General features: G+C 37.7%; 2 protein-coding genes across 3 annotated transcripts; one reads left to right on the forward strand and one right to left on the reverse strand.

Moving 5' to 3' along the window:
- The first annotated feature begins 1,264 nt into the window (after positions 1–1,264).
- On the forward strand, positions 1,265–8,422 carry LOC147870324 (DEAD-box ATP-dependent RNA helicase 3B, chloroplastic-like). 2 transcript variants are annotated; one of them, XR_015532276.1, is made up of 12 exons: positions 1,265–1,435; positions 1,737–2,314; positions 3,038–3,168; positions 3,269–3,683; positions 3,784–3,882; positions 3,974–4,198; positions 4,530–4,907; positions 5,564–5,704; positions 5,784–5,879; positions 6,965–7,749; positions 7,991–8,133; positions 8,177–8,422. XR_015532276.1 is itself a non-coding variant. In XM_087338894.1 (11 exons), exons 2-11 carry the CDS (start codon positions 1,745–1,747, stop codon positions 8,064–8,066), a joined length of 2,916 nt encoding a protein of 971 aa, XP_087195020.1. In that variant the 5' UTR covers positions 1,265–1,435; positions 1,737–1,744; the 3' UTR covers positions 8,067–8,250. The 2 variants fall into 2 exon arrangements, 1 of the variants encoding a protein (XP_087195020.1); XM_087338894.1 differs by having other exon boundaries at positions 7,991–8,250.
- An 857-nt stretch (positions 8,423–9,279) lies between these two features.
- LOC147870325 (putative calcium-binding protein CML11) lies at positions 9,280–11,061 on the reverse strand. The gene is made up of 2 exons (XM_087338902.1): positions 10,957–11,061; positions 9,280–10,120 (listed from the first exon to the last, which is right to left on the reverse strand). The coding sequence occupies exon 2, from the start codon at positions 9,950–9,952 to the stop codon at positions 9,473–9,475; it is 480 nt and encodes a 159-aa protein (XP_087195028.1). The 5' UTR covers positions 9,953–10,120; positions 10,957–11,061; the 3' UTR covers positions 9,280–9,472.
- Positions 11,062–13,996: the final 2,935 nt, after the last annotated feature.

Below are 13,996 nucleotides of genomic sequence, written 5' to 3' on the forward strand. Positions count from 1 at the left end.
TTGTGAAGCATTGACAAGTATAAAGGTATGAATGGTGGCACAAGATAGTCTATGACCATGAACACAAGTTCTATAGAGTTTGGGATCCTTCATGACAGTGATCATGCTATTGAAGGAAGAGAATTTCGTAACTAATCAAACAAGGGAAGAAAGCAACATTTTCCAAGCATCTCTATCAAATAAGTTGTTGATGGTAAGGACATTGAGGGAAATGGGCGAGGTTTTTGCCATGACAAGTGATGGTACTAATGATGCACCGACAATCTTAGAAGCAGATGCCAATCTTGCTAGGTGCATTCAAGGCGTTGTAGAGGATAGTTCAAACATTGTGATTATGGATAACAATTTTGTGTCATTTTTGAATTTTGTACAACGGGGCTAATTGATTCACTACAATAGACAAAAATTCATCCAATTCCAATCGAGTGTGAATGTGGCAACACTCTCCATAAACTTTGTGGCTGCAATATCATCAGGGGAGGTACCACTGATTGTTGTTCAGGTGGTGTAGGTGAAAATGATCATGGACATGTTGGGAGCATTGGCGCTTGCTACAAAGCAACCCATTGATCGTATGTTGGACGTGCCCCTAGTTGAGCGGAAAGAGTCCCTCATCTCCAAGTTCATATGGAGGAACATTTCCTTCCAAGCCCTATGATCGCTTCGATGTTCTTTTGGCCCTTTAGTTCAAGGGAGAGAAGATCAATGGGGTTGTCTAGTGGGCAAAATGCCTCCCAAATCAACAAGATATTCAATACGTTTATGTTTTGTTAGCCCTTTCAATGAAGTGAATGCATGGAAGCTAAAGGACAAGATCATGTTCCAAGGAATCATTATGAACTGGTTGTTTTTTCAAGATCATCGGCACCACGATGGTGATGCGGACAACTTTGCATCAATGATGAAGCTGTCGTGGAAGTATTTGTTGATCATCATTGGAATTGGGTCATTGAGTTGGCCAACCACTTTTCACACACAACAATTTCCCACAAAAAATCCTTCATTAAGTGCGCACTTTTGTTTTTACCAAGATCAAAGTGGGCGCTTAAGTTAGAGTTTACTATATCTGAAGCAAAGGGAGCTGCTTGCTAGTTGTGTTAAAGAGAAGGTGAACAACGAATGGGCAGCCCACCTGCACCATGGCTTGAGGCAAAGGACGAAGAAGCCAGACACACCATGGTGTCAAAGCGAGGGGTATTTGGGCGGGTGTGAAAGGGGCCAAAGGGTTTCTAAGAGGTTTTAGGGAGACCTTATCTCTCCCTCCGTCTCTCCATGTGTGTGGCTTGGCATAGTGCATGACTTCAAAAGTCACAGAGAAGGGTGACAAATATCTGGAAAAGAGAATTCATAAAAGAAGAAGAAGAAGAAGAAGAAGAAGAAGAAGAAGAAGAAGAGAGTTGAAGCTCTCCTCAGCTATCTCCCTCTTCTCCAACCGGTAAGCTCTCTGTTTTTTAGAGTTAAGCATCCCCTGTTTCATCCATGAATAAAGTTTTCGTCAGAAGCTTCTTTTCTTTTGAACTCTGGGTTTATGTCTATGTGCTTTTTAAATCAATAGCTTATTATTATTATTATCTAGGGTTCAACTCTTTGAAACTATGTCAATTTATACAAAAAGAAATGCTTTTGCTAATGCTATTCTGATTAATTCTAACGAAAGCAAGCTATCCATACCATTCTAATCCTCTGAATGCTCATTATCACACGTATACATGTATTTCTATAAATCATGTATATAGGAGGTTCCATGGCTTCTCTAGCTTCTGCCGGAGGGCTAATTCAGCCATTCCATTCTCTCTCGCTTGAGGCAGGAAGCAGAAGAATGTATCAGAGTACGTCCGGTAATGTGGTCAGTATGTTGTCTTCCTCTTTCGTGGGAGACATATCGTGCCTTGTTACTTCGCCTAACACAATTTCAACAAATGGACAATTATCTTCTTCTTCTTCGTCGAGGGTTTTGCATACCATGTGTGTTAGAATGGATTCAAACTTTCAGCCTGTACATTTGAATGAAGGCAATTTTCCTCCTTTTGGTGATGATTCATGGAAGAGATCCGCGGTGGCTATGCAAGAGTATGCTGTTACAGAAAGGGATGTTGACTTATCTATCCAAAGAGGAGTCCCTGGGGATATGTCTGGACAAAACATGTATATTTCATCTGGACAGGGTGTGCCCGGGAATATGTCCGTGCAAGGTAGTAATTTTGAGCAACCTCGAGCATTGAACAATGGTAGTGATATCACTCTGTTGGGTCTCAAGGCTGAGCTAGTTGAAGCTCTGAGAAAACGAGGCATCACCCATTTGTTTCCCATCCAGGTATGCAGTTTTGGTTCTTGTTATGTATTTTTGTGGGAACTCTAGCTACAAGTATACATATAAACATATCTCTGTATGGGGGCTCTTGTTTGGAGCATATGTGTAATCAGTGCAACCATCATTCATGGAACTAATGGGTCTGTGTTTCACCTAACTACAATCCATTAATCTATGATTTTGATAATATGTGTAATAATCTACGTTGGTGGGCGTACATATTGCCCAATTGACACCATAGGCTTATCTCTGGTCTATTTACTCCAGTAGTATGTGCTTATGAGCATATGCGAGATCATACATTAATGGAGCTAGTGGGCCTATATCTGCCCTTATTGAATCCAGTACAATAATCAAACCTTAACAGAGCTAATTGAATTATTGCTGGATTCTGGACTAAGTGCAGTAATGAAGCTACTAGATCTACCTCTGGTTTGGCCCATTGATGTATGATTGCACAGTTGTGCTTCCCAAAAAAGTACTATTCCTTTAGGTCAGTGGAAACTATAGACTTATCCTTACCTCAGATTATGTAATCCTAGTTTGATTGATATCACATTCTAGTGGATAGTGGTTTAAACAACTGATTGGAACATTAAATTGTCACCCATCTATGCATTATAGTTTAACCTTCTGATTATGGCATTAAATCATCCATCCATATCCTTTCTGTTTCATTCTTGTGATACAGTTCATGTTGATTTATTGTCATGTTGACAAGTGCAGGATGCAGTTCTCAAACCTGCAGCAGAAGGCCTTGATCTAATAGGCCGTGCTAGGACAGGAACAGGTAAAACCTTGGCTTTTGGCATACCCATCATTCAGAACCTCTTGGAAGAAAATCAAAATGGCTCAAGGTATTTTGTTCTATGGCTACAATTAAAATCGAATAATATTTTCTGTGATCCATGGTATATTTAATAATGTGCTGAAGAGGTAATATTACTGTATTTGTAGTCGCTTCTCTCGAAACCCTCGTGTATTGGTGCTTGCACCAACTAGAGAGTTAGCAGTGCAGGTAGAGAAAGAGTTCATGGAATCAGCACCCGCTTTGTCTACTTTGTGTGTTTATGGTGGAGTTCCGATTAGTGGTCAACAAAGGAAGTTGCAAAATGGGGTTGATATTGCTGTTGGAACCCCAGGACGTATTATAGACTTGATTGAACGAGGCTCCTTAGCACTCAATGAAGTTAGATATCTTGTCCTGGATGAAGCTGATCAGATGCTTGCTATAGGTTTTGCTGAAGACATAGAGAAAATCTTAGAAAATGTACCTACAAATCGCCAAACTATGTTGTTTTCTGCCACCATGCCATCTTGGGTTTCCCAAATTTCCAGGAAATACTTGAAGAATCCCTTGATGATTGATCTGGTGAGTTTTTAATGATAATATGTTGACGTTAATGCTATACTCAGCGTACTTGGGTTGGTAGGGGGGTTGTATTGCCTTACAGATGAATTTATTTGGTTAGGTTGGAGATTCTAAGGAGAAACTTGCACAAGGAATCAAATTGTTCTCAATGTTGTGTCCACCAACAGCCAAACGCTCTATCCTGAGTGATCTTATAACTGTAAATTCATATATACACAATCATGTAACCACTTCCATGGATTGAATCTCATTTTTGTAAAGTCTAAACATATCTGGTACCTTTTTTACAGGTGTATGGAAAGGGTGGAAAGTCTATTGTTTTCACACAAACAAAGAAGGATGCAGATGAAGTTGCTTTGTCAATGAGTCGTATCCTTGGTGCGGAAGCTTTGCATGGTGATATATCTCAAGCCCAGAGGGAGAAAACTCTCTCTCGCTTCAGAAGTGGGAAGTTCTCAGTATTAATAGCGACTGATGTTGCGGCTCGAGGATTGGACATCCCAGATGTTGATCTGGTGAGATTATTTCCAAATTTCTTCCCACGATTCTATATGCGTGTCATCACTGGAAAAATTGATAAGATTAAACACCATGATCACCTAAAAAGTAGATGAGATTCACTTCCCAATTGAAGACCTTGGATATGCTTTATGCCATTGATAGAGTAGCCCTAGCTTTTCTAGGCACTTGACGATATTAAGGTTATTTGCTAGTGTTCAACCACAAAGGTCACTCTTGATCCCTAGGCTGGTATACTGATCCTAGTGATCTACCATAGATGCTTGTGTGGTAACAATATCTTGAGGATATTATAGTCCAGCTTTGATATCTTTATATTGCTTTCAGGTTATCCACTATGAGGCACCAAATGATCCCGAAACATTTGTCCACCGCTCAGGGAGGACAGGACGAGCTGGTAAAGATGGCACAGCCATATTAATACATACAAGTGCTCAGATAAGAACGGTGAAGACAATCGAGAGGGACGTCGGTTGCAAATTTGAGCCTATAATTGCTCCAACTGTTGAAGATGTTCTTAGAGCTTCGTCGGACCAAGCTCAGGATTCCTTAAGAAAAGTACATCCAGAGCTGATGGCCGTGTTTCTTCCCACAGCACATAAGCTCCTGCAGGAGCAAGGTGTAGAGGCATTTGCTGCAGCCATTGCGCAATTAAGTGGATTCACACAGCCTCCAGCCTCAAGGTCCTTGATTACTCATGAACAGGTACTTTACATTCTAATTCATGCCTTTAAGGCCTTATGTGATATGGGGTTCTTATGTGAAATGAAATATATTGTGGATGGTTGGTGAATGTCCATAATTTCTAACCCCATGAAATAAAATGGATCATGTATTTAGGTCCTTCATTACACATGTCCATGTATTTTATTTTGATTTGCCTAAGACCTTTATGCTGTGGATTTTGGTAAAAGAAAAACATGGATGGCAATTGTCTTGGGTAGTTAGTGATTGTTTACAATTGCTGATGTTAAATCTTTGTCAAGTCTGTAAGAGAAAATTATAAATTGGAATGGTTGTCGTTATCCTGTTCTTATGGGGCACAAAAAGAGACTCTGCATGCAACTATCTTGAGAGATTTTGAAAACCAGAAGTGGAAGAATGAAATTCTAAATACTTCAGGTAGAGGACAACTATATGTTTATTGACAAAAGCATCAATGTATGACCAAGTTACCATTGCCACTTGCATTTTATGGTATATCAAGCTCTTTTCATACGTTATTGCAATCTTATCTCTTTCCTATTAAGTTCCCTATCAGCATCATCTCATTCTCACCTTGACAATATAATTTGTTTTTTTGTTTGCTCTTCGTCTCACATAAATCTAATGAATTAATTTCATATTCTTTCATATGTAAGGGATGGATGACAGTGAAATTTACACGTATCCATGGAGTTGGTGGGCTTTCATCTCCAGGGGGTGTTATGGGAGCACTTGCATCAATTTTTCAGAGAGCTGCTGATGAAGTTGGGAAAATACAAATGCTGGACCCATCAGAGGTTAACTCCTGATTATTGGAATGTCCTAAGTATGTATATTTGTTTTTGGCAACCGTCTGACTATTCCATGGATTATCAGGGCATGGGTGCTGTTTTAGATCTCCCAGAGGATGTTGCGAAAGAACTTCTTGCTCTTCAACTGGCACCTGAAGATTGCATTCAAGTAATTTCAAAGGTTAGTTCCAACCTCCTTTTAAAGAAAACAACTAGGGTAGTTCCTAGGGAGAGGTTTATACCCAGGTAAGGGATAAAAACGAATACACTGCAATCATCAAAATCCATGCACTTCAGCATATGAACACTCTTTTCAAAGAATTATAGTTACAATTTGATGCAAAGATTGAGAAAAACTCGTTGTGTGCAATATAAGTATGTATATATATTGGGCCAAAGTTTATACACCAAATTAAGCCTATCCACTTCAGGAAGTGCACTCGTGCACATGCAAAAACACCTGCCTCAATGTTATGAACTATAGAGGTAGGAAGAAACAAATGTCGCTCTCTCTGTTATGAAAGGTGAAGATAGAATACAACAATGTTTTATTGTCCATGATGAGGTCAATTTTGATCAATGGGGCCAAATCAACATGCATGCACATATGTGCTCACCCTGCTTAGTGGACATTTAAGTATGACACTCACATTGTCATGCCCGTCTAACAAGTTGTCATAGTTCTCACGAAATACCTTACATGCTGATCGTCATATTTGGTCCCACAGTCCACTAGGTTTTCATTGCATATCTTCATATTTGGGCAATGATGCCATGATACTACCACAACACTAAATTGTGTGAATGAGTTCGAAGAAATATCAAGGCTCTCCGAGAACCAAGGGTCATGGGGGTAGTGAGATGCAATTGGATATGTTTAGCATTTTTACCTTGTATTGGGGCCAACATTGTATGTTAATATTTGCTATGTAATATTCCTAGTTTGACATTTTAGCATCTTGCCACTTCATCCTTAGTGCCTCTAGTAATCTATCCTCAAATGATCACATACTTCATAGCATCACCTGAGAGCTCCAATAGATCTTTTACTCCCCATCTCTTAAACCATTTCATAATGTCACCCAGCCAGGTGTGAGGATTTTGCTCTGGTGGTTAATTTTTTGTACCTTGCATCTTATATTTCAAGCTTGTTTTGCCAGTCTATAATCAAGTATATTCTATGGGGGGGGGGGGGGAGAGAGAGAGAGAGAGAGAGAGAGAGAGAGAGAGAGAGTTGGTGAAATCATTTGTACTCTCTTTCCAAAGTTGCCAAGGCTTCAATATGAAGAAGCTCCACGGGATAGATATGGAATGTTTTCTCCAAGAGGTGGCTATCGCAACAGTAGCGGCGGCGGTGGCACTGGCCCAGTAAGAGGCCGAGGCTCAAGTTGGGGTAATACGAGAAATGGAAGCTCATCTTGGGGTGATAATTTCAACAACACGAATAGGAGTGGAAGCATGAATAGAAGTGGAAGCTCATGGGGTGATAATTTGAGCAATATGAATAGAAGCGGGAGCTCATGGGGTGATAATTTGAACAACATGAATAGAAGTGGAAGCTCCTGGGGTGATAACTCAAGTGGCATGAATAGAAATGGAAGTTCGTGGGCTGATAACTCTGATGGCGTAAATACGAGTGGAAGCTCATGGGGTGATAAGTCCGGAGGCATGAATAGAAGTGGAAGCTCTTGGGGTGACAACTCTGGCGGTATGAATAGGAGTGCAGGCATGAATAGAAGTTTAAGTTCTTGGGGTGATAACTTGGTTGGTATTCAAGATTCTGGCGGTGGTATGAATCGGAGTGGTAATTCTTGGAATGGTAATGCGTCGGGCAATATTTACGATAACTTTGGTAGTGGTATGAATAGAGGTGGAAGTTCTTCGAGTGATAATAATAATTCGGACAGTATTCAAGGTAACTCTGGTGGGGGTATGAATAGAAGTGCAAACTCTGGGGGTGCTAGCCCAGGTGATGTGAATAGAAACAGAAACACGAATTGGAATGGGCAACAATTGATTTCTGGAGGGATTCCAGGAAGCCAAGTTCCAAGGTATTGACTGGTCAACGATTTAAATAGTTGCTTCTTGTGTGTAGTAATTTCTCTTTTTGCAAAGCACCAAATTACCCCTGAGTTTTGGATATTACGAGAATACCCTTTGATATAGTGCATTGAAGAGCTACAGCGGGGTATATTCTGGTAGATACCCAATGAGTTAGAACTTAGGGGTATTATGGTGTGTTTCCGTCGAAAACAAAAAAATAACAAATAATGGTTTCTTCTGTCTTTTCAGGACATCATCAATTTTCTTTTGTTTCAAATGTGGCGAGTCAGATCATCGAGCTGCTTTCTGTCCAAAGCAACGTTGAATGTGATCCTGAGCTGCTGAAGCATAATGAAATGATGTTCTGTTGTAGTGAAAGATTTCTTTTTAAGGTTGCAGCACATGAGACCAACAAATTATTTAAATCTTTCTAAGGTTGCAGCATATGTGTCCAACAAATTATTTAAGAGAGATTCTTTATCGAAGATTTTCTGGGGATTATTTGTCAAGAGTACAAGTAAAAAAGAACATTTTCTTTTAAAGTACCTGCTGTATCAAAAGGTTCTATATGTCTGGCAAACGGGTATAAACTATTATGATACTCTTAAACAGTATCTGTACATCATCTAAGGAAGTGGAGCGATTATTTTCCAACATAGTAAAGATTGGTTTTCTTAAGCATATTGATATTGAAGAGGTGAAATTCTAATAATAAAGTGATATTGATGCAACTTTAAAAATGCACTCTGGGCAATAGAGAGATGGCTTTTCTAATTTTAAATGGTAGAGACTTTTTATAATCATGCACATGATTTTGAAAAAAAGTCATCTTAAGCTGTTGGTTGTTGTATAAACTATTATGATACTCTTAAACAGTATCTGTACATCATCTAAGGAAGTGGAGCTATTATTTTCCAACATAGTAAAGATTGGTTTTCTTAAGCGTATTGATATTGAAGAGGTGAAATTCTAATAATAAAGTGATATTGATGCAACTTTAAAAATGCACTCTGCGCAATAGAGAGATGGCTTTTCTAATTTTAAATGGTAGAGACTTCTTATAATCATGCACATGATTTTGAAAAAAAGTCATCTTAAGCTGTTGGTTGTTGATTATGCAATAATTTTTGTTGGGAAAATCATAGAACTGCACAGCTTTTTTGAAAATTATTAAGCAAATAGAACTAGCTGATGTAAATTTTCTAAATTCACAAGGTACAAATTCTCATGATTAACATCTTATTCATTCATTAAAATATATGCCAAAACAGATTTCGGTTGATCCTCATGTTTTACTCAATGTAGTTAGTTTTTGCCTGATTATCAACTTGTGGCGAAAAAGCCTACTGATTTGCCTTGGTATCCCCACTATTTGTTTTGATTGAGATTATTAAGATGAAAAAGTTGTGTCTTCTATGTTCATTGTAATATTGTTCCTAACCTTTTTCACGGTTTTTTAATACAGCAATACATACATAAAGCATATCAAATCATCTATAACCCAAATTGAAAGAAAGCATGCAAACCTAAGAAAACCATTAAACATAAATCTCTCCATAGTGTATGTATTATGATATTAAACTTACAAACATGGAGAATAAGGGCTGTATATATATAACTACTCTCCCATCTACCACATATTCACAAGTTTTCCAAACAAATCTCCTTGGTTGTGAATCCCCAATTCGATTATCGAATATTCTAAGCAGAGATGGAAACAGCTAAAAGCGTTTACAGGAAAGGTCTTTGTGACGCGGCACTAACCATTGCCGCCGCGAACTCTAGAAAATTGATCCTTCCATCTCCATCCATATCGGCTTCTCGGATCATTTCACTTAACTCAGTAACAGTTAGAGGATGACCCATCTTTGCCATAGAGTAAGCCAATTCAGAAGCGCTTATGAACCCATTCCCATTTCGATCAAACTTTCGAAAAAGTAACAGAAGCTCTTCTTGGTTATAGATTTGTTCGTCGGTGGTATCATTTCCTACCATGGTGACGAACTCCTCGAATTCGATAAGCCCATTATTGTTGGTGTCAGACTTGTGTAAAAGCTCAGTAATCTGATCAACAGTTGGGTTGAGACCCAGGGAAAGAATTAATGCTCCGAGTTCGAGTTCAGTTAGACTTCCATCTCCATCTATATCAAATTTCAAAAAAATCTCCCTTAAGTCGGCTAATTGTTGCTTGGTCACCGGTTTGAGGCCCATGCGTATTCTTTGTTTTTCTTTATCTTATATACAAAAAACAAAGTTTAGGCCAACAATGATACAAAGCTGATTATCTATTGCCAGGGTGCAACAGCAGATTCACTTTTGTCAATGTTGCACCTCTTAATTCTGCCGATTATTTCCCGTTGTATTTTGGGTTATAGGAACCTGGAATGTAAAATAGACACAAAATTAAAATATCTTAAACACAAATAGCAGATATTGTAATCAAAGTATGGGATGAGAACGGATCAATCAGATCAAACAAACAATTCAGTCAAAGTTCGACTCTATTGTGAGAAGAGAATAAATCCAGATTAATGTCTACAAGGTTTTCGTTTTGTATTATTCGAACCATAGAAATAAATACACATACAGAAACAAATTGAAATCAAGCTGATTCAACCCCTATGAATATGAAGTGACAAATTGAATTGAATTCTATCAAACTAGGCATCTCCATGATGGCAATGAGTGTAGAATTGAATGGGTTCTTTGCAAACTATTTGTTATATGTGATGGTAACAATGATGATACATACCGAGTTCAATTGAGTGCCGAATTCAGTTGGGTTCTATGGCAATCATGGTTGTGGGAGTGTGTCAATGTATAGATACATATGTATATTTAGAGAGATATCCTACACATGGATTGACAAATCCAATTGAATCCTATCCAAACCATGTGTACATAGGCTATTTATCAACAATTAGGTGGATCTCTTGTATATATGTGATGTGCGCAAAAGAAGCATATGGAATGAGTATCAAACCATATGTGCCGTGCCGATTGTCCAATTCAATTGGGTCCTATCCAAACCATGTGTATCAACAAGCATACAGAACGAAAATTTTAAGTGAATCTATTGTATATGAGTGATGTGAATATTAAACAAGCATATTGAATGAGGAATGGAAGTGGGTTCCATGCAAACCATGTTTATATGAATCAGTATTAAAAAACAACAACAAAAAACTGAGTGAGAGAAAGGGAGAGCCCCGCACCTAATCAGAATCGGTATGAGGAAGAAGAGGCTAAGGATATGGAAATGGAAAGAGGCACAGAAAACCACAAAAAATGGTGTAAGACTTTGGAGAGGGGTGTGTGTGAATCCCTTCCTTTTGACATTTTCAAGATTAGGATCATGGATTTGCACCCATTCTCCTGCCCACACATCCGGGGTCCGCCACGCCCTTTTGACCGCATCCGCTGTCCGTCCATATTTTTGCTACGAATCTCGCCGTCCTTTCATTGTTTTTTTTTCCATGACGAGTATGAAAGCAAGCTTCCTTATTTCCGGTTGGATCGATGAAAACTATAGTAAAGGCTAGTCCTCCTTGTAAATGCACCGGATTTTCATCTATAGTAAAGGCTAGTCCTCCTTGTAAATGCACCGGATCATCTACCAGGATTGCATTCCAACTAGAAATAAGGTCTCGTGTGAATGTAAAGTTCCTCTGAGAGCCAACTCGTTCATTCCCCGACCTCTTTGCTTAGTCACATATGTGGTATCCCAAGTTGGGAATGGCCATATTATGTCTTAGTTTATTTGTTCAACCTAATATTTGTAGCTGGCACCATCTACACAAATAAATATCATGCACCAATTCTAGTAGCTGGCACCAAGTGACAACATCAAAGTGGCAATGATGTTGCATTGACTATGGTGCTATGAAAGAAACAAATACATCTATAATAGTGTGTGTGCATGCTCGTGTAAAGGATGACATACATCATGTGTGAACCCTTGTTGAATGAAGTCGCATGTATATTGTTTGTATTGAATTTACAATAACTTTATGGGACGAACAACTTGATTGAGCTAAATAATTATAAGAGATTATTTAATTGCTATGAATACCTTTATAAAACCCAGCTTGATTGAAACAAGGGTTTACGTTGACGTAATACATTAATGGACTCTGGCAAAAAAACCTTCAATATTACGTCTACTAGGATGGACAAATGTGATATTTACCCAAATATATTAATGCAAGCATTGGTATCGCTTTAATATATTTGCACATAATGTAGTTTGCAATAGTGGGCAAACTCATCCAAGGGTTTCTAATGAGGATCAACTTATTCATACACTTCCATTATGAAACCGGTAAACATCTTCTACACATCTTCTTGAATATTGGTCAAACTCATCCAAGGGTTCTTGATCTGGATCGACTTATTCATACACTATCAGTATGAAATCGGAAAACATCATATGCATGTCTTCCTATCTCCATTTAAGGGGGAGGGGGGGTTTATGGCACACTATTTAGTTGATGGATTTTGCATCGGCATCAAAGTTTCGCCTCATCACTATCCAAATATTTATATGAGCCAACACACACACACACACATAGAGACTTGTCTCGACAACAACTTTATTGGAGTTTTGGTAAGGAGGGCCATGTGTAAGTAAGGTTCTATACATATGAAATCCCTATGTGGAGCAAGAGGACATTGTCATTTAGTGATATCTTTAAGATAGGGATATCACATCCTTCAAATTTAATATAGATATAGAATAATACTTACAAACAAAAAAATATTATCTAGAGATTCATTGCTCTTTTTTTAGCATCCCCAAAAGGTTGAAATGGTCCACAGTGACACCATACGGTATGTTTTATCCTAGACCTTTGGTGATCTAATCGTGACAAAAACTTCTAATATTTGGGCACCTCATTTTAGCATAATATTAAAGCATTGCCTTCATACATCATCTAAAAAACTGTTGATGCTCAACAATTATATCCAACTTATTATAGATTGCCAATTTATATAATAAGAAGTTAAGATTTTATTAAAATTTTCTTTGTAAGTTTCAGTTTACAACCCACTTTTGTCCAACCAAGTGTCAAAAATGACAACAATGTTGCCTTATAAAAGCAACCTTAGCAATAAAGCTTTAATTTAGGGTTAGAAATTTGTTGGTAAATTGAGTCTAGACTCCATATCAAGGCCTTTCGTGTTATAGTCAATGTTGTGCCCAACAATAAAATATGAACCAAGAACACCCAAAGGAAGATATCAATGAAACATAACCTAGTTGAATTTGATGTAGATTAAAGAGGAAGAACAATGCATATATAGGCACATCTGAACTAAGAAAATATGAAAGAAGTATTGAGCTCAGCAAAACAATTATGCAACACAAAGGAAGTACAAGATACTATTTTTTGTGAAAAGCAACTTGATTAAGAGCTAAATGTCATATACAATTATATATGATATGACTATATTTGGGGTAAATGTTACCAAAATTTTGGTTTAATCACAAATAAATTTTTGTTCTGCTATACTACATCATAAGCTTTTTACATCTTATCGTCTACCCACAAATTCATTTCATTCATTTAAAGGATTTGGTGCTCTTCCCCCCACATTATCGAGGGAAATGCTTCTCAATTTGTACATACATGGTAATAACTTCACATATATTCAGACATAGTTCAAACATTGTTTGAGAAACTCCCATTAATAAAAGAATTGTTGACATAGGCTAGTGAATTTAGACACAATGCATAACCATTACACAAGCACTGGAATACACTTAACACAAAGTAAGTTGGTAAATGCATTTGCATGATAAAAATTCGTTCTGACTCAATCCCATTTAAGAATCTCGTTGCTTCGTCTTATCAAGAGGATCTTATGAATTTGAGTATACTTATGATTCCATACAACAATATATTTGTATGATTCATCTCATAGACACCAAAATATAATATTCTGAATCACAATCATGGAATAAATACTTAATACTATATATTACAAAATGAGCATTATCACTAAAAATTACAAAACGAGATTCACAAAAAGGATGTCAAAATAAAGACATCTGGCACTGAGGCATACATTATCATAAAATGTGAGCCTGTATTACAATGCAATTTTCGAATTAAGAAAAGACTGGCCATTTCACACATTTTCTGATACCTCTCAGAGGGGCAGTTTATACATACATATAGCACAAGGGATTCAAGTCACTTACAATTTTTTCTGATACCCTGTTTCGTAGAAAACTATTTACTAAAGCATGTA

This window comes from Azolla caroliniana, unplaced genomic scaffold, assembly GCF_043228905.1.
Source record: "Azolla caroliniana isolate FFs.n. ecotype wild unplaced genomic scaffold, voAzoCaro1.0.p SCAF_1, whole genome shotgun sequence".
NCBI classification, from domain to species: Eukaryota; Viridiplantae; Streptophyta; class Polypodiopsida; order Salviniales; family Salviniaceae; genus Azolla; species Azolla caroliniana.